The 21792-nt window shown below is 41.0% G+C and overlaps 1 protein-coding gene across 1 annotated transcript; it reads left to right on the forward strand.

Moving 5' to 3' along the window:
* Positions 1-340: 340 nt before the first annotated feature.
* On the forward strand, positions 341-17623 carry LOC131290613 (lysophosphatidylcholine acyltransferase-like). The gene is made up of 9 exons (XM_058319774.1): positions 341-538; positions 2596-2741; positions 9709-9926; positions 15445-15712; positions 15779-16042; positions 16113-16263; positions 16388-16492; positions 16584-16719; positions 16956-17623. The coding sequence occupies exons 1-9, from the start codon at positions 344-346 to the stop codon at positions 17039-17041; spliced, it is 1569 nt and encodes a 522-aa protein (XP_058175757.1). The 5' UTR covers positions 341-343; the 3' UTR covers positions 17042-17623.
* The last annotated feature ends 4169 nt before the right edge of the window (positions 17624-21792 follow it).

Here is a 21792-nt window from a genome sequence, read left to right on the forward strand (position 1 = left end):
CAGCTGTTGTGAAAGCGGCGGAGCGTTGTCTTAGCGACCATTACGATTGTAGTATGCCCTATCCGTCAGTCGCGCAATAGGACGAAAAGCGTGTGGTGTGTGGCAGTATGCTATTTTTCTTACTAGGGGTGATGGTGGTGGCTTGCCAATTGTGATATTTACAGACTAGTGTCGTGCCTGTGTCTGCAAGTTTATGTTCTGGGGTACGGTGTGCGAGTGGTGTGGGGGTGTATATTAGGCGAAAAAGCTGGAAAAACATTGACAAAAAAATCAACGGCAGACAAAGCCATAGTGTAGTGTTCTGCATTTGCGAAGCAGTCGGAAAGCGATGGCAACTCCGGATATGGAGCAACACTCTGTGCCAGGAACATCCAGCAACAAAGATCTGAACGAATTCCTGTGCCAGATACCGACACACTCAGCAATCAACACACTTGCGGCCGATGTTTGCTGTCAAAAAATTTCCGACCACGACATACACCGTGTCAACCCGTTCGTCCACAAGCTCGCCTGGGACGATCCGATAGACAAGTTCAAGGTAAGTAGCACGCCATTAGCATATCGGGAACAGCCGACACGATTATGCTCGAGTTTCACACAAAATCTCGTCAAGCATCGACCACGAATTCTGGCTTTCAAGGGTTGTGTCTACCATTTGGATGACGCAAGCGGTGGAAGGTGGTGTTTATCTACCACCTCTCTGGAGCTTCCGAAACCGATACCGTCACAGATTTTATTGGGTTTTTTTCATATACCTCATACATCCATGACTTAACTTCAATCCTGCTGCAAACGTAAACAACCAATTAAACAATGGGCAGATCAAATGTGTCAACGCAAGACCGTTTTCCTGACATTCCTTGTGATCTTTCGTGCACCAGTTGAGGGATGTTTACATGAAATAACGATATTGGGGGTGATTTGGCCAATGGATGTAATTTTGGCCAAAGCATTTTTTTTACTGCTCAGCCAAAACGGATGCACAGATAGTGTCAAAATAGCAACCTATCTTCGGAATGGTCTTAAGACTGATTCGCACGTCGGCAACTGCAAATAGCAAATATGCAGGCCAGTGATTTGTAGCCGCACAGACTAATACAATTGGGGGTCCGCGACAGCCGAGCGATAGCGCCGGTTAGAAAATCGGTCCATGAGCGCCGGGGCTCACCACCTCGACAGCGTGGGTTCGAATCCCAACCGAGACCGGACCCTCCCCTGTACGAGAGGACTGACTATCCACGTACATATAGGGTAAAAATTCTCGTAAGCCCTTAACGGGTCAGGCATGACCAAGAGATCGTTACGCCACGAAGAAGAACTAATGCAACAACTTGCCGGTTACTAAATCGCTTACTCAATTACACAGGAAGGTGTGAATTTAGACAAACCGTTTCTCTGATCTTACATTAATTAATATTGCCTCCAGTCCTTGCCAATATTGGAACCAGTCATGCCTGATTCCGATTTTGAGGAAGGAATGTATCTGTCAAGCGCGTTTGGCGTTAATGTGAAAAAAATGCGATATGAAGAAGATACTGTCGTTTTAACAAACACGTTTCGTGTAGCATAGTAGTAACAAAGTGTTAACATATGTGCCTTGGGACGACCAAACCGCTTTACCCATCTCGTCCAACCTCATTTACTAGATGACTTTGCAATATATCGTTGATGGAACTGTGTCCTCACCAAAGTTGTGGCTTATGAGGGCAGTCTTCCGGTAACCGTATCAACTGGAACCAGCAGCTTGCTAACGCATCGCAATCCTTTTGTTGGTAAACAAAACCAGGAACGATTGTCAAACATTAATTTCAAAATGGCTGCCACGACCAGGCCTTTGAGCTCACCTCCCTTAGAACCCACCTTGTCTGTCGATGTTTTTCGCAGCTTTAAAATGTTTTCTGAAGTATGCCTTCGCTAGCGCCCAAAATATCTCAATTGGTCTGGTCTTGGTCGACTCTTCGTCGAACTGATGCATGAGGGTTGACCACACAGCAGCTTGTCGTACAGCTTCCGAGCCCGATGTTTAATGCATGCAGCCTAATATGCACTCCGTTTCGATTTTAAATTCAATCTGGCCTTGTCTCATTGGACGTTACTTTTTCACGTACCCATTTGTTGAGCCACATCGCGAATGGAACTTTCCTATTTTAGGACCAGGTTTTTGACCACTTTTCGGCGTATCCTCGAAGCTGGACTCCTCCCGACACTTTTGGATGGCGGTTCGTACGGCTCCGATACTCACATCTACCGATTTCGCCAATTTCCTTAGCGAAATGTAAGGAGTCGAATACCATTTGTGTAGAACGCTTTTGCGCTTTTTAACGGAAATGCCTCGCATTTTAACAGAAACGGTTGAAAAAAATAGTTTCGATGCACTATCTAGTAGGTTTGAATGTAAACAATCAAACACCCGAAATCGTGCTTATACTTTCGGGGACACCCATTAGAACAGTTGTGAATCTCCGTAACGGTTGAAAATGTAAGTGCGTCGACCCAAAATGAAACTTCCTGGAAGGATATATTTATATAGCTGTCCGTGTAAAATGTGAGATATTTAATGAATGTGTTTGCCTTCTTACGACTTCTGTTTCGCAGACCGTTATCCTCACAGTAATCCTGCTACCATTCCGAGTCATCTTGATATTGGGATGTCTGGTAATCGCATGGGCCCTCGCCAACATCGGTCTTTTCGGACTATCGAAGGAGGACCTGCGGATGAAGCCCCTAACCGGCTGGCGGCGGTGAGTAACGTATGAGTATGGAGGACGGTGGTGTAGGTGGTGGTGGTGGTGGTGTGGTGGCTCCAAGGAAGCAACCTCAGCAACTATGATTCGGAACATATTTTCCGCTGCAAAGTATCTTCTTGGGTTTAAGTTTTCCTATATTTTCCATGGTCGTTCCATCGATTGCTTCTCTCTCTCTCTCTGTCTCTCTCTGTCTCTCTTTCTTTCTCTCACTCTCTTTCTATCTCTCTCTCGCTCTCTCTCTGTTATTTTTGTATTTGCTTAACTTCCCTCACTTTCCCCTCGCCTATCTTTATTGTGCGAAGGCACTAGTGAAGGGAACTCCGGAATGGATGCGCGAGTCCACCTTGGTTCCACCTATCTTATACCGTATCCGAATCCGATAAAATACAGGCATTAGATGCTCCATTTAATCCGAATTTCTCCATTGAATTGATATTGCTTCAGCTCGGAATTCAAATTCTTTAGATTTCTAATTCAAATTCGTGTTGATGAGTTTTCAATAATATGTCGAGTGGCTTATTGTCGATCACAATGTGGAGAAGTCCTTGTCATCCGGACTCTCCACTATGGAGGCGGTGAAAATGTACTGATTGACATCCAATCACACCAGCTTGGTGTGATGGTAGCTCATTGCAAAAAAATACAGTTTGTTTTGGTTTCCGAACGTTTTTATTGCAAAGTTAAAATTTTGATGATGCGTTGTGCCTAATCACATATTTGGTAAGTATAGTAAGCGGGTTTGGTAAAAGGGTAAATGTCACCCCCGCCTAGATCCTCATCGTCCTGCTGGGTCAAATTTGCGCTTGAAGTTATGCAAAGCGCGATGCGACGATTGAAAGCTAACGGATAGCTTAGAAACACATAACGGTTTTAAATAATCATGCAGTGATGCATGATAGTATACAGTCGGATGCGATTATCCGGGGTCGAATTAACCGAGGGCGGAGTATCCGGGGGTCTTGTAACTGACAACTGCACACATTGTTGAAATGTTTCAATTAATATCAAGTTGGTTCACTAAAGTCTTTTGCAATTATGTGTCAAATAAAATTGGTCGGATCGAAAATAGCAACGAAAATTACCATTGGAAATTTATTCAAACATTTTTTATGATTGATTAACAATTTCCCGTATACGTATATTCGAAAAAAATCATTTCCAATTTATTGAAGGAGAAACTTAACGTTATAATTTGTGGAATGTATCAACCTTTGGGAAACGTCCGCCGTAAAAAGTGAACTAGTCGTGACTCAAACCAGGTATTATAAACGTATTTTAGTACATGTTCGATTATCCGGGGGCCTCCCGGATCCGACACCCTTGAATAATCGACGTTCACCTGTACTTTAACATATTGATTAACCTTGTAAATTATTCTACACATGATGGATAGCAGGAACCAATGAATTTATCCAAAGAAATGAATTTGAGGAAGGAAAAAGGGAGATGCTTTCGTGAAATAAGGGCGGGGTCATGGATCCCCCTTACTGTTCATCTCCACATAGGAAACTCTGTTAGGAGACTGGTGAAACTGCTGTCAAAGTTGTATGGAGTTTCGAGTATCCTTCCGGGAATGCCGAGTATGAAATTGGGTGCATCGTGGAAAAGAAGCTTTAATCCTTCTGTGACTCCAGAAGCAACCGGTTTTCGAATTTGAACTTATTTCGCCCATCACTAGATAATACTGCAGCGATCTATCGACGCATTTGGCACGACCTAGTGTCAAAGCCCGGTTTTTCTGTCAACGCCGCATACAAATCAAAAGACCCATATACAGCTGACCACTCCAAAAAACGCTGATGCGATGAATCGCCTTACTTTTCACAAGCTGACGCTTCCATTGAGCTTTATTTTATTTTTGTTACTTTTTTACAACACCGTGTCACACGGCGCTAGACAATAATGGTCTTAATAAATTTTCAACGCGAAAGCCGAGTGGTAGCGACAGTTAGAAAATCTCGGTCCATAAACTTTTGTGCTCACCATCTCGACGGCGTGGGTTCGAATTTAGACCGAGACCGGACCCTCCTTTGTACGAGAGGCCTGACTATGGAAGAAAGTCTTGCAATGGGGCCAGTCATGATCAAGGACGGATTTCCAGATAAATTTAAAGTTCAGTATTATTCTAGTCTTATGAGATCTTGTTCTAGTTTTAAGATCAAGTTAGTTATATTTATCATCAAAATCAATAGCTCACGTGACAAATATTTCGTCAATGCTTTGAATTGAATACTTTTTACCAACTGTTGCTTTGCTGGCAAGGAGGATTTTTGGCCCCATATGTGAGGAGGGACAATGGAGGAGCCGATATAATGACGAGCTCTACGTGCTGTACGGAGACCTCACCGTCGTACAGCGAATTAGACTCGCCAGGCTCCGGTGGGCTGGTCATGTCATGAGGATGGCACCGAACGACCCAGCCCGTAAAGTCCTCTTAGGCTGTCCCCAAGGACAGAGGAGGCGTGGTAGGCCTAAATTGAGGTGGAAGGATGGCGTAGACGAAGCCGCCAGTAAAGCCGGGATACGAAATTGGACCAGCGTGGTGAGCGACCGTAAGCGGTTTCGGATGGAGCTTCGTCAGGCCAAGACCGCTCAGCCACATAAGTAAGTAAGTTTTGCTGGCACAATTGCTTCCTATTGCTGGGTGATGTGGTTATTGTTCTTAGTAAGCTTTCCCGTTTTGTTTAAATTGGCTAGCCTATTTCAAGCTAGAGAGTCTTAGTGCTATTCGTATACGATTTTCATGAAATCTCATGACCAGTTCACTTGTTATCGCGGGTAAAAAGCACCTTAAATTCGTCCGTGTTAACGTGCTTTTCACCCGTGGCCATGAAAATGGTGTAACTAATTTTAACACCTTGCCGTACACATCATTTTGGTGCGTCGCTATCACCTGACACGGACTACAGACTACTGGATGTAAACATACATTAAATAGAAAGTAAACAAATTCCACAAAGCGCGTTGCTGTTCGTACGTAAATTCGAATAAAGATTGAAAAACGCACCGGTCGTATTAGATAATTCTCTGGACAGAATTCGTAGTATTGGGATATTCAAACTTAGACGACTATCGTTCTCCATTTGCTTCATCATATCAATGTTATGAAGTGTATCTGTTACAATCTGTAAACTGAACCTTAAAGTGCCAATACGCTTCTCGCGAGCTATTCTATACTAGCGACTACTAGTGATGGCTAGCGCAACCAAAAGTTGCTCGTCGAAAAAATGTTGTCGCCAACACTTGATAACTTGTTCACGAAACAATGAAAGCAAACCGAAAACATCGTCAGTTTGGTTACGATAGCTAAAACCGTGAACGAATCTAATTTGGACAAAAGCCGAAAGTCAAATATTTTGATTTTGTTTTCTTCTGGCAGGATGAGTTCCCAAAATAGCAAAAGTAAAGTAAATATTCATACATCCGCTTTTTAAATCACCGTTTAGCATGCGTGTGCATCAGAAATGGATGTGTTTACGAAAATGGTGCAGTGGATTGTGTAGTGAAATACTGTGTGTTTAGTTATTGTGTGTGTCTTGAGACATTGTAAGTAGAAAAGCGTTTGAAAGACAACATTTTCAAAGCACTGCAACTCCGAACATATCCGAACACTGTTTTTCACATTTTTGTATAGTTTTTGGTCTAGAATCGGAGAAAATAATATGTTTTCCTATTTTTTGAGATTTTATTGATTAAATGTTTGTCAGTTTACATATGCGTTATTTGTGATTGGGATTAGCAATAATTTAACAATAAAAGCAGCAAGGATTAAATCGGATGCACGTCAAATGAGACGGTCTGATGTCTTTTCGCAATCCTACAGCATTCTCGGAACCAAATATTGGCCTTCAACGTTAATATTTCTTCTCAATAACTCTTCCACTATGTAAGTGAGTTGAAAACGAATTCAAAAATGTTAGTTTTTGTTTTTGTAAATTTACAATTCTACCCTTTTGCGAGCGGTTATAGATTGGATGAAGTCTTTAAACGGAATTCCATGCATAAAGTCCTCTATCGCGCAACAGAGATAAAGGGTTAGCATGCCAAGGGAAACAAAATCAAGCGGCCAGTCACCAAGCATAAAAATCGTCATCCGTAATCCTTGGGGAAAGTGTGTTGCCTATTGACTCTGAACGATGTGCATCCATCATCATCATTTGGCTCGTCCGAGCTCTCACTTTTTTCACCTTGATCCAATTCAAGGCAAAACTGCGAGTGTAACAGTCTTGGTTTGCGCTTTTTGTTGATTGTTACAGTACATCCCTTAGGTCCCAGGTCCGCGGAGAAAGCTCGTCGGCGTCGTCGATTTCGCCGGTTGCTTTGTGCCTGCACTCTTCCAAAAGCCCTTCACCGGTACGCTGTTAAAAGGGGTCATTCAGGACAAAAAACTGTGTCTTGGAACTAATCGCCTAGGACTAGCTGTTCGTGATTCCATTATTTACACCAGTCTAGCGACCCTTCAATAGCAATGGACCCTTCAATAGTTTGTATTGAAAAAAGTAATTTCTATAAGCTTTGTAATTGTCCACTAGTTATAACAATGGACGGCCTTCATAGCCATAGAATTACTAGAGGACGATTTTACCTTCAACGATCTCACGATAGGAAACGACATGCTTTTTTAATTAATTAAGATTTTCTTAAATTATAAATTTAATGCTTGAAGGTTCAGTTTATTTATATACAGTGTGTAAATCGAACGAATCGCAAATCGCAGGGTGCAAGTCGAAAAACGAATACTTGTCTGGCTTTGCGGTCAATTTTAGAGTATTTAGAATTAAAAACATCACATCTTCTTTGTCTATGTTTTTATGAAGCATGTGCAAAAAGAGTGCTTAAAAATCGGTCATCAAGCGGCGCAATGATAAAAAAGTGCAAAAAGTCATAGTTTTGCCAGTCAATTGCAAAGTTGGACATTTAGGATTCCAAAGAATTTCTGCGGCTTAAGTGTTGTGGGAGCTAACTTAGGCACGTAGAACCATTTTCTTATGATTTATGAGATACTTAACTATTAAAAGATGAATTTTGATAAATTAGGTCTCTTTTTGTTAAAATCAACTTAACTTAACTGGTAAAATGAGGACTTTTTCACTTGTTCGATCATTGTGCCGCTTGGTGATTGATTCAGGTGCCCAGTATCTTCGAGGATAGTTATCCAAAGAATTAAGTGGGTGGAGAGAAAGCCAAGGATTTGTATGCCCAGGTCCAGCGGGAACCATATTAGTACGATGGTGCAAACATTATCACGCATACGGTATTTGTTTCACATTCACTTCAAAACTTTATTCCGCTGTGATACTTTAGCACTCATGAGATTTTTCTTTTCTCCTAAAGATACGTTTGCTAGATTTTAAGGATATGATATGACTGTTATCTCTATGCTGGATTAGCGACTTGAACACTCTCATCGTTGGTTCATGAATGCACGCAATATAAGTTTGTCAGTGATTGATATTGTACTCTAGACAGAGTGGGATCCGCGGTAGAGGGAGGTCCGCGACAGTCCAGCGAGATCACCGGTTAGAAAATCAACCCACGAGTAGTGATGGGTTCTCGGAACCGCACCCACCGCCTGGAACCGCTTCCGAGCGGGAGCGGAGCGGAGCGGACCCGGCTCCGGACGGCTCCAAACGACTCCGGACGGCTCCGGACGGCTCCGGCTCCGGTCGGTTCCGGACGGCTCCGGACGGCTCCGGCTCCGGTCGGTTCCGGCTGCCGACTAGCGGCTCCGGACGGTTCCGGACGGCTCCGGACGGCTCCGGACGGTTCCGGACGGCTCCGGACGGCTCCGACGGCTCCGACTGCCGACTAGCGGCTCCGGACGGTTCCGGACGGCTCCGGACGGTTCCGAGCTCGGAGTATTGCACCTACCTTACGGAGCCGCTTCCGATATTGGTGGAGTCATTCGGAAGCGGTTCCGATTTTTTGTCGAATTTACCCACCACTACCCACGAGTACCGAGTACCTCGACAGAGTAGGTTCAAATCCCAAATGAGATCGGATGGACTCACCCCTCCCCTGTACGAGAGGGGAGTACGTATATCCACGTACGCAATGGGAATAAGTCTATAGTGATGAGAATAACTACTCTTTTTAGAGATTTGAATCAGAGTGAATAATCATAACGATGATTCGAATCTTTAAGTCACTCTTTTGTGATTTAAAAAGTGTAAAATGATTTATTAACCTTCGAGGTGATTTGAAACCTTAACTGGGATTCGAATCCCAAAAGAATGAACGAGTGGGTAAAAGAGTCACTAGTCGCCATAGAGATTCGAATCCCAAGTTGTGATTCGAATTCCAAGTTGTGTTTCGAATCCCAAGTTGTGACTCGAATCCCAGTTTGGGAATCTCTATATGGGATTCGAAACCCAAAAGAATGAACGAGTTGGTAAAAGAGTCGCTAGTCGCCCATGTAGTGATCCCAAACTTGGGATTCGAATCTCTATGGCGACTAGCGACTCTTTTACCAACTCGTTCATTCTTTTGGGATTCGAATCCCAGTTAAGGATTCAAATCAAAGGGAGTCAGAAAAACTATCTGGATTTAAATCGTTCATTCAATATTAAGATTCGAATCACTCACTCATTCTCACTCAGAGCGCACATCACTATAAGTCTAGTAAGCCCCTAATGGGGCAGGCATGACCGAAGACGGTCGTTACGCCAAGTAAGAAGACTCTAGATTCTACTCTAGCTATTGTTGCAACTGGCTCGGGGACAAGGTGGTCCCAACAGAAGGATCATCATGAAATGCTCGTAGTAAGACGGTTATCGATAAGTAGTAACTAGAAGCGCACACCAGTGAAGGAAGTGCATCATTAATGCTAGAAGCGTGTTTTGATAGTTTTATGTTTTCTTTTCTGCTATGTTTCCTTCACTTCCCCCCTACCTTCTCCTTTCCGCACCTTATGGAACGCGCACTGCTCGCCAATTGACCGTCTCACGCGGTCACACTTCAGCCAACTGCGTTGCATCACCGCGCACGTGATGCGCCTGCTGTTCCTGTTCGGTTCCTTCAACTACATACGATACAAGGGCGAGCGAGCGTCGCCGAAGGAGGCCCCGGTAATATGCGTCGCGCCCCACACCGCCTTCTTCGACTCGGTCTGCGTCGTCCTGTTCGGGCCGTCGGCCGTTGTCGCCAAGTACGAAACGGCCTCGCTGCCGTTTTTCGGAAGTAGGTGCCCGCTATATTTGACTCTTTGATTTTATTGCTAGATTCGCCGCTGTGTCCAAACAGCTGGTACCTGCTGTCGCCATTGCAATTTCTCTGCTCACGAACCAAACAAAAGCAAACAAGTAAACAAATCGAGAAACATTGAACGAAAATTTGTAATGCATGTGAGGACGAATATGACCGCACTAGGATGCAGATTTACGCATCACAAAAATACGTGCCTGTTCGAGCTAAGTTCCAGGTTTAAGTTAAGTATCTCTGAACCCTGTTGCTGTCATACGACGTTTTCATGATATAACGACACGATCTCCTTTTTTTCAACTCCCATAAAACCAGTATACAACATATGGGAAAAACCGAAAACAATGCCGGCCGTAGAAGCATGTTGAGATATTATCGACGTTTGCTTCTTTACTCACAGAGTGGGGGTCGCGTCATTATCTCATGATAACCTCAAATCCCTTTGATAACCTTTGTCCTCAAAAAAGCTAATACACAAATTAGATGTTTCAAAAACAATTTGCCAATGGGATTGTCTTTCGATTAAACGGAGACGATGCTTAAATGTTGATCCATTTTGATAAAAGTAGACCATACTTCAAACTGAATCTAGTTGAAAGGAAGTCTTGAAATAGGTAAGGTAAATGTTTGGTTAATAATTATAATAGTGTGAAAATACTCTGAAGTTTCGTTGACACTTTTACACGTATCGAGATCGTTCGAGCAAACGTCTGTTGTTTGAACATTTTTATGGCAATATTTTTTGTTAGTTATACGATTTAAAAAACGTTTTTTATCGATGAATGCCTAAGTTTGATCTCAAAAGCAAGGGAAATTGTATGTGTTCTGTGGTAAATAGCAACAGTAGTAGGTTGACATTCCCTCCGATGTTTCATCTGACATAACGTTTGGCAAACAAGGAACCGTGACGTATTTATATCCGACAGGAAATCATCGACTAGCAAACAGATTCTATTACATGCTGAAGGAAAATCACCGACTAGCAAACATAAGCTTCTACATATTGAACCATATACACACACTTCTTAGTATGTTCATAACTATCCTCATTACTACTCGCTCTTTAGGTTTAAGCAAAAAGCAGCTACATTATTGCTAGTTGCATCCTGCATGTCTCATCTGTTAATGCTGGACCTTCAGCAACACCCCCCATTTACCGTTTTTGTGTTGTTTCCTTTTCATTTTTTTCTCGCCCATTCGCTTGTAGAGTACATGGGCTACTGTGAAGGTATAATGTGTTTTCAGTCATCCTCCCTTAAGAAATACCAGAAGTATCTGCTCAGTTATCGATTTTCTCTAAGATTTAATGCTTCAACACGCCAAGATCCATTAATACTTGCCATTGGTTTGCGTTGCCTGGAAAATGTATTAATGATCTGGCTTTCGTAGGTCTAACTGTTTCATGCCTTTTTGTACACAACTTTGAGCAACTGCAGAGTAAAAATGGCCATCACGGGTACGCGTTACGTTGTACTAACGCGAGTTGATCGATGCAGCGGGCAGCGAACAAAAATAAAATTGTCAGTAAAGTGACACTTTTTCTACTTCTCGCAATCTTTGTAAATTTAGCAAGACAAATACTAACATAGCTGTATTGTTTCCACTAGATTTTGCCACCAAAATGCTGATTACGAGCCATATTTTGGAGGGAATGCCTGGTCCTTCAACATTGCAAACCCATCTTTATACTAATACGTAATCATAAATGGAAAAGGCACATCGTTTCAATGTTTATGTATGTTTATACTCCTTGATATTTATCATAGTAAAGTTAATGTCAATGGAAGCGAAAACAAACAACATTTGCATTGATTTTTTTACCAGCTTCAACGTTTGTTTAACGTATGCATTAAAAAAAGGATAAATTTAAACGATTGTTCGTGCAAAATAAAAAAATGCTTAAAACTTTATTTTGAAACCATAATCAAGAGTAATATTTCTTTTGTGTCCCGCTACACATTTCTAACGGTTTCCTCCGAAAACTATTCCAAGCGAATAAAAAATCCCTCATTTTTGTATAGGCTGAAGCGGTCTGGAATAAAATTAGGAGCTCTAAACAGCAATTCCGATCGAAAAACTGTTCGATTGCTTGAAAAAATCCCTAACTAAAGGCAATGCACACTAAGTTGCTGTTTTAGCTGTCATGACTTCATGACTTACAGAGAATTATGTAGCTTGCTGCGCCTTCCAGAAGTAAGCGACTTTATCAGAAAACATCATTAAAGTACAATCCAGTGTTTTGGACAAACCACACTGGGTCATGCGTAAAGATCATCGGAGGAGATGAACCGGTGACATATCATTAGTATACCCAGCACTGCTAACCCTCAGAATTCAGGATCTTTTCTAACAAGGATGCCTAAACGAAGTAGCATGTGGTCATGAAAGCCACACAACAGCTAAAAAACATGTCAACATAAATAGTTTTATCGGCTATGGATTAAGTTCCGGCCATCTACAGCTACCTGACTGGCTTTCAAAATACTTTTATAAAGTAGTAAACTGATGTAAGTTTACGATAAAATTTACTTCATTCGATTATCATGCGTGCTGTTTTTGCAATTGCTAACGAAATTTTGTCCTTTTTTAATGCAAATGTTATATACATGGAATGAAAGCTCGTAAATTTTTAAAATTAGCTTTAATTGAATAGTTTCGAATCGGCGGAATGCGTGTGGTGAATTTAAGCAAAGCATCTCACTTTTTGTATATAAAGAATAACTTTTTATAAATGTATTCACTAAACGGTGCAGAACCAACTTTCTTAAGCGATGCAAAGTTGTTATGCTTGGTGTTAACATTCTTTAATGAAATATTTCACTATCCATATTTATGTATATTATTATGCTGATAACATAATGAACTCCTAGGAGTGGTGATTGGGTTTTCTGCAGACATTTGATCATCAATGCGATGCTTCTCACTTGGCGAGCTTTTGATGCTGTGTTTTGTCTCAATTTTGTTCTCCTTCATTTTCTCTTAAATGTTAATTTGCTGATAATTAATCTAACTGTGCTAAAGAATCCAAGCCAATGTTAAACGTTGTAAATTTTTCCTGCATTTTAAAGTAATTAGATAATTGCGTCTCATGAACCCAACACGTAGATCTCGCGTTCTACAATTTTTCTCTCTCTCTTTCTCTCTCTCTTTCTCTCTCTCTCTCTTTTTCTCTCTTTCTCTTTCTATTCACTTTCTCTTTCTATTTCTCAATGTTCCTTTTTTGCGTACGTTTCACTTGTTGTACGAAACGATGTTATGTGCACCCCTTATGGATTCTACCATTTGGAACACTCTGGTTGATAATATCTGTTTACCGTTTTACTTTTGTGTAATTGGCTGAAACAAAACACGTTGGCAATATCATACTGATTTTCTCTCTTCATATGTCATTTTTCATGTTGTCTATCGCTACTGTTCAATTCAAACCTGTCACCTTACGTCATCGTACCAAATACGATTATCCTTCGGCATTATAAACATACATTCGACAACACTTTACTTTTACGTCATCATACATACTTTATCAAATCGCCGCTAACATACATGACCCATCTTATAAAAACGCACCTCATTCGCCCATATTGACATGAAAACTGGACGCCGGACCGTTGAACGACCGTTTCTGGACGCTACTGGCTCGCCGTACACATGGACGCGGACGCAACTGTACACATTTGTGTAGACGCATGAAGGGGCTACTAAGCGAGTTTGCCGTATTGACGTACACCTGCGCCGGGCTGGGTATTTCGATCCGCGGTCGGCAGGCCCTACGCTGCGAGGCGCCAGTGCTGGTTGTGTCGCCGCACAGTTCCTTCCTCGACGCGGTCATCATCTACTTGACCGGGCTTTCGAGTCCGCTGGTACGAATCGCTGACCGTAACCTCGGGAGTAAGTGTCAGAAATTCAATTTCTTATTTTCCTTTTTTGTTTTTCCCTCGTTGTGCTTTTGAGATCTCTCGTACTACCGTTTCCGTACTGTAATTGTTTGGAATCCCCACCTGCAAAAGAGGTTATTGCTTGTGTAACTGATTTGATCCAAGTCCCAGCTCTGATCGTCCTTACCGAGTAGATACCACCTTAACTTCTTTATTATGTAGAATACTAAGCCATACATTGACACGGATTCTGAAGATCTAAAGTTTAAACGCCTTGTGCGAAGTTGGTAGGGTTTTTATTAATTTTGGTTTGGAAAACCTCCTTATGGATAGAGAGCTTTGTGTATATCACCGCAGTTGGCGGCCCTATAAAGTCCGAATTATTCCCATATGCAGTATGCAGCAAGCAAAATTGAACACTCGTAAAATGATACGATCTGGAATGCCTACAGCATTCCCAGAACCGAATAATGACCTCCAATGTTTATATTTCTTTCCAATACCTCTTCCTCTTGGCATGTGAGTTAAAAACGGAATCAAAGACGCTTGTTTTACTGAGATATGGCCAAAACTGTACGCAAAGACCGTTAACAGAAGTATCAAATTTGTTGGTATTAGATGGACTTCAGTCCAGGTTATTACAAGTAAGATGGTCCCAAGATGAAAGTGAACTACATACGAGGAATGCAGAATGGAATTGGGTAGTTTTATGAAATGAATAACAATACACTTGTGGGCAACACAGCATTTGTGTAGACTCAAAAAAGTGGTTACGCAGTGACCAACTAATTTAAACCACCTTAAGACGTGAATGGCAGAGTTAAAGTAAAAAAACAGAAGTACAAAGCACTCCAAATTGATTACAAGTCGGTTGGATTCAAGTGGAAATGTTACAAAATAGTTAATCTCGAACTCCCGATTTGTTTGTTTGTGTTGTATAAAGTGAATCGATTTTGTTTCCATAGTGAAAGAGGTATTCAAAAGAAATGTATATGTACGTTACAGGTCATTATTGGGTGCCGGGAATGCTGTAGGCTTGCGAAAAGACAGCAGATCGTATCATTTTACGAGTGGCCGATTTTGATGTGTACAGACTGGGAAAAGTTTAGCGAAATATAATAACACAAGCACTTTAACAAATCTCGGAATGGTTCGTATCCTCAATACCTCTTTTACATCTACGAATTCATCTTCATTTCCTTCCTTAGGAAAACCCTACTAAAAGAAATGTCTACCTACTCCTACTGTTATTACTACCACTGCTACTACTGCAAACGTTCCCTTTTACTAGCAATCACTAAAGCTCCTCGAATTTATTTATTCGGTTTTTCCTTGCCCTTTGTGCTTAATGTGTCCATTGCGTCAATCATCCTGGCCGTAACTGCAACTTCGTGCGTGTGCGCGATGTTTTTTGGTGCTTTTGTTTCGTTCGTGTGTGTTTGTTTACGCAGTGAAAAGGGAAGGCAGGAGTATGTCAGAGAATGGGTAGTGCACAATGGCGAAAGTTTGCAGGCTAGTTTTTACCTTTGGCTCCAATCCATGCTAACACGATGATTTTATTGCTTCCTCTCATCTTTTATGTATATGTGTGTTTGGGTACTCGAACCTCAATTCCGAACCAGAACTGATCGACTACGCACAACCAATCTACGTGTGCCGGGAGGATCCGCATTCGCGTCAGAGCACGATTCGCGAGATTATCCAGCGCGCCAACTCCACGGAGGATTGGCCACAAATTCTGATTTTCCCCGAGGGGACGTGTACCAACCGCACCTCGCTGATCCAGTTTAAGCCTGGCGCGTTCTATCCGGGAGTTCCAATTCAGCCGGTACTGATGCGCTACCCTAACAAGGTCGACACGGTTACCTGGACCTGGGAAGGACCAAGCGCGTAAGTATTTTACCTACCCGTTTAACACCCTAACATCTTATCTCATGCCAGACTCTTGCCTTCCAGCATCCAGCTGCTGTGGCGCACCCTGACCAAGTTCCACACCTTCTGCGAGATCGAGTTTCTTCCCGTGTACTATCCCAGCGCAGATGAGAAGGCCGATCCGAAACTTTATGCGCGCAACGTACGGGACTTGATGGCCAAGGCTCTCGACATTCCCATCTCCGACTACACCTTCGATGACTGCAAGCTGATGACATACGTCAAGAACGTCAACCTGCCGTACGCATCGGCCATTGCTGACATCGAAAAGCTGCGTGAGTTGGCCGGGTAAGCACTCATTAGTTCACCAACCGTTTTACGATGATTGTGATCAATTCGTTCATTTTTTTTCGATTAGTGCGGCCCCGGATATCGAGGCGACTGTTGTACGGAATACACCAGCGTTCAACGACGGCAACCGCTTCTTAACACTCTCCGAGTTTGCCACTCTATTTCACTTTGACGAAAAGCTTGAGGCGACAGTCGCCTTGCATCAAATATTTGTTAAGGTACGTTTCATCGCTATGGACCTCCGTTATCTGAAGCTGCCTAAATTAACAGCTAATAGTTTCTTTAGTTTATTAGATACCCTAGACTTTCTTAAATTTGTTTTCGTTTGTTTCCTTCCTTCAGCCAAACAAACCAGACTTGCTCGATGTGCAGCAATATCTCCTCATGACTCTGTTTCTTACCACCCTGAACAAACCAAAACTTGTGTTCGTCGAACTACTCTTTCACGTGAGTAAAATGAAATTGCTTAACCGACTCGTTTGGTGCACAACAGACAAAAGCGCAGTGCAGTGGTGCTGAAACTTTCCGTTTCTTTTAGCTTTACGGAACTTCGGGATCCGTTGATCGTGCGCAGTTGTACGATGCGTTGAAGTATGTGGTTAAAATTTCTCTTGAAGAAGTGGATGTCTTGTTTGTAAAGGCGGACACAGCGCATACTGGGAAAATTAACATGAGTAAGTATATGAAATATCAAAGGGTGTTTGAAAAGAGCAAGCTATAATTAGATGGTGTGCAAGGATCTTCTTCTTCTTCTTCTTGGCGTAACGTCTTGGTCAAATGATCATATACCATTTCGGTTGCAACTTGTAGCTTTATCCACAAATTGTGAAAGGGTTAAAAACTCATCTAATCATCATACAAATCGTATATTAGTTATTTATTTTGTTCATTAATATTGTTTCTTTCACAGATCAATTCCTAGCGGCAATCGAAAACATGCCTCTGCGGACAAAGCTTTCCAATAACAACGACCCAAATCACTTAAGACTGCAGTGAGCGAGCCGCTATCAAGTCCATCCGTTCCAGCACTGGATAGTCGTTCAAACATCGAATGGAAGTTTCGGCACAACTTCTCGTTACTTAAGAAGGCGGTTATCTGAAGCCGTTGTAGCAAAACTAGCGACGCACCAAAAATTCTCGTACTGTTCCGTTGGGAATTGATTTATATTAACTTATGTTTGACCTCTTCATCCTACTGACAAGATAAGCGCAGTAAGGTGTTAATACTGAGCAAACGTTAAGCCCCAGATCAGCTTCGACAAAATTTTTGAAACGTTTCTACATTTCTACATCTACACGCTTATTCCAGGACGCTGTAGTAAGACAACTTAAAATCATATGGTACATATTCTTCCGGCATCAACCTTTTCGGAGCTAGTCAATGAGGTGGAGATCTTAAGGGTTATTACAGCTAGATATATTTTATTGTAATATTTTATCCCTATTAATTCGACTCATTACTGATAGCTAGCTTGTTAGCATAACAGCCCGCCAGGATGCCAGGTTGCACAGGTTCATACACCTTTCTGCTCATGCAGACTAGAAAGTTTCGTTATAAAAGAATTATAATTTTCTCCTTCTCAATTCAATTGCATTTTCATTTACTTAGTATATATGTTTGGGCAAAACGTTCGAGTCAAGCACGACTGTGGTTAACCAATTAAATGTGTTCGATACTTTTCTTTGCCGATCGTTTTTCGACTGTTGTCAGCGTTAGCCTTTTTTAGGGCTACTGCCCTTTGGTTTACATCTAACTATATTGTGCTAGGTTATTTAGCTGCTACGGTAATAGCAGAACCTTGGATATTCTCCTGCTTATGAACATCGAACTACACGAGCCTGTGGTTTAGTGTCTGTGTTCTATGATCATAAGGCAGTAGCCCACGTTTATTCCTATTTGCTCTAGTTTTATCTCACACATGTTTTGGATACTGCCACTAGGATGCTCACTTGTAAATATTGTTGTTCATAGCTTTCGTTTCTCGACTGTTAGCTGATTCTAGTTGATATCTGCAATGTAATCCATTTACACTGGATTGGATCTTCAAGCTACCATCTGCCGTAAATGTTGATACGCAATGTTCCAAGATTTCCTTATTGTCTACTACGGCATATCCGGAATTGTTTTACTACTTTAAAATGGTTAGCCCTGTTATTAGAAGTCTTAGCTTGGCAGAGAAAATACAGTACCTACACGAGAATGTTTTCTGTGACATAGGTGAAAAAGAATGTTGAAACAAAGTTTACACTATTTTTTATGCACAAAAAACTACAATTTCGTCTCTGAAATCAACGGACAGAAAACTTGTTTGTCATACCTTTTGTATGGATATCGATGGATTTCTCTTTTTTCAACCTCTAACCTCAGTTTTATTAGTCATGCATCGTTGGAAAATGAATCTTAGGTACGTTATCTAAAATACATAGATCGAACAGTATCTTGTCATGTTATGAATAATCTGAATTTTTAAACAAATTTAAGAATATCAATTTTCAAGGGTTCTTTGCATCCCTTGCGTGTATTGTATGGGAAATTGAAGGATCTTAAAATTCGGCACAAATATCTGCCAATTCGGTATGTCAAGTCAGAGAGCTTTTAAATTAAGGTAGATTTTTCGATTTACTTTAGTATTTAAAAAAGATCTAAAAATTACATAATTCTATATATTTTCAATAAGTATGATAATTTATTCCTTCGTTTGATTCCAAAATTACACTGGTACTTCATACAATTTGTATGGCATACGGTTAACACCAGTTGACATAGAACTCTAAACATTCAAATGTATTGTGTACATAAGTACATAAAATTCGGGTTTGTTTATTAAATTCTTCCTTTTATCTCTACATTGACAAGTGAATATTCGTCGTGCCAAGGAAACATTCGCTTAGAAGCGCGTACGGCGGCTAATCTCCATGCAAAACTACTTTGCAACTTCGTGCTAGTTAGGCTTAGGAGCAGCGAAACTGTTGCTTTATAAACTGACGCGTAAACAAATCCAAACCAACACGCAAACAAAGCAAAGAAAATTCACCACAACACATAACATTTTTTTTATCTTCTAATTTCTACTATTCACAAATGTAATTCAGTTGTAAAACTCCTTTTTTTCGATATTTTCACTAACTTGCTTCCTGCTGTCGTAACATTAAACAAATTGAACTTTGCCTAGAAGGTGATGGCGGTGTCATACATATAGCCACTCCTACGATGGAACAACATATACACACACTTTTGCCGTTATCTGTTTTAGCTTGTTTTCTTAGGGAATTTCGAATGTTGATGCGCATAAAATACGTAACTGTGAAACTTGTTTGGACAAATGCTAAACTTGATTAGGCTTAAGGTTTTTTTCCTTACTGCTGCATTCTCCATCATCTACTTGTTTCGCGTTAGCCCTGCGTCAAATGTTTTGTCAAAACTGAGTTTTTTCGCACTACCCACCGAATGTTCATTCTTCAATGTAGGGAGAGGGTTACAACGGGGGGTGTTGTAAGGATAGTAGGATCCTGGACAGCACGTACTGAAACTAATTTAAAATATAATTTTTGGGTTTCTGTGTTGTGTATGCATGTACGAATGTGTGTTTCTTGTGCGTGAGCAATGTATTGTATGCCTCCAGTTCTCTGCTCCAAAAATAAAAACAAACTATTAAGAAACCTAAGAGACAGAGAAAATTTAATGTCCGGCTGGTAGCTGAATTCGATTGTAGGTGCACTTGTAATTTGCCTAGCTGAGGTATAGTTATAAGATAAAGAACAAACAAATAATCTCACAAACGTAACAGTTGTGTCGAGCAAGAAAGATATATTTTCGAGTATATTTATTTAGCTAGTAAACTAAAGGTTTTCCACTCGCACATCGTGTGCTCCGAAGATGCGGTACAACCGGTTTGTAGCAAATGCTTTCTTTTCGGAATCGTTGGAAAAACAATACAAAGAAACTACACGAGACCATGCAATCAAAAATAAACATGAAGAAAATAGCGAAAAACCGAGCGCGATGACCATCTAGTTAAGCGGACTTTCAGGGTGTATCATATGGCACACGTTGCCTTCTAAGAGAAAGGCAAGCTGTGCAAACGGATGGAACGAAATATTTAGAAGAAATAAACCTGGCATTGAGTGCCAAGTATTTAAAAGATATATTTTCAACAGCTATTGGAACGAAAAGTATGAGCGTTCAAATGATCGTCTATGTTAAATTGGCTGTTCTAATAATTTTTTATCTGAGAATATCAACAATGGAACTAAATAATCATGAGATGATTTGAAAAAAAAGGAGCACAGTTTCTGGTTTTTTCGTATATGGAATATTAACCCTTAATGGCATGGTGCTATTCTCAAGTAACAAGCCAAAGTAAAATGCAACTTATGTTAGTTCAAGAATAAAATTAACTTGCATTTACTGAATTCGTTTATTTTGCATTACACTGTTACCAACGAATCGTAATATAATACTCGTAATTCATTTGGTTTGAAGTTTAATTTCATGCAATCAGTTTGTAATTAGCATACATATTTCCAACTTTGCGTATCTGAGGTTCTAGAAACAAACAGTTCCTTTACAGCACAACTCTTTTCTTTTATGGTAATAAAGGGCACATTTTTTAATTCATAGCTAAAACCTAAATCATACATAAGTTGTCTTCTCCAATTAGTATTTCCTGGTTACTACACACGCTTACAGCCAGAGTGCTCGAAAATAGTTTCGAGAGATAAGAGATGTTAAATATGAGAGCATTTGTGTTAGATATCATAACATGATAATTTGACTGAAAATATGTTTGTTTACACGCAAAGGGGCGCCTCTTATAATAAAATTCGTATCGAAACATTAAGGGCTTCATCTTCCTTTTATCTTCCTCACACGAACGACTTCTTAGAAGGACGGTTAAAAGAAGATGCTACAAACAATACACAATACATAGCTCAATGTTTTCATCCTCTATACAATAATGTTAGGTAAACATGTCAAATATTGCTAATCAACAGTTTTTAATTGTTGGCATTTTTGCATCCGTTGACTTTGGAGGTTAAATACGGTTGAACTTGATTTGTTTGAGATTGAGTGTTGGTAGCTGGGGTCCAACAGTGCCCCGTTTACGTCGGGCGATCATGCTTTCTTCTCTTTTCATCCATCTCCTTGCGTTCAGCAGGTCTTGCTTTGCGCAAACGTTAGTACGTTCTTCGGGAACTTCTATTTTTATAACGTTTTCATCAAACACTATGAGACATTCCGTGCGGCTGTGAGTGTCCCTTTTTAAGACTATCGGTTTCTACAATTTATTTTTTAGTCTTTCCTCAGCATCGAAGGTTTGAGGTGGGGGGGCTAGGATGTAACGACACTGGCGAGTTACCACAACACTCCGCACACAACACACGCGTCAGTCGCTATCTTGCGGTCGAACCCGACACTTCGGCTGGTGTGCGTGAATGATTTGTGGGGAAAGAGTTTAAGCGGCGGGCATGTGCAAGGTGTGATCGACGGTCATACGTTTCACGTATGTCATGAACCTGACCCTGCGGCCCACAAAACAACGAAAGTAGAATAATGATATATCGTGTGTGACTATCTAGTGATATTTTACAAAGAGTTTTACTAGAGGCGTTATCGCGTTCGTTGTGCGTGGCAAAGTGTTCTCGGCTATCCGAACTCGACATTACGATCTGCTATTTAAGTTAGTGCACAAAATCCCGCCATCAAACAGACCGTCTACCATCCGTGTGACATCAATCAAATCAGA

This window comes from Anopheles ziemanni, chromosome X, assembly GCF_943734765.1.
Source record: "Anopheles ziemanni chromosome X, idAnoZiCoDA_A2_x.2, whole genome shotgun sequence".
Lineage (NCBI taxonomy): Eukaryota > Metazoa > Arthropoda > Insecta > Diptera > Culicidae > Anopheles > Anopheles ziemanni.

Coding starts and splice junctions, on each gene's coding strand:
- LOC131290613 (XM_058319774.1), top strand. CDS start 344: ATGGAGCAACACTCTGTGCCAGGAACATCCAGCAACAAAGATCTGAAC. Junction 9,927..15,444: donor CTCGCTGCCGTTTTTCGGAA/GTAGGTGCCCGC, acceptor ATTCCGAACCAG/AACTGATCGACTACGCACAA. Junction 16,720..16,955: donor TACTGGGAAAATTAACATGA/GTAAGTATATGA, acceptor TTTCTTTCACAG/ATCAATTCCTAGCGGCAATC.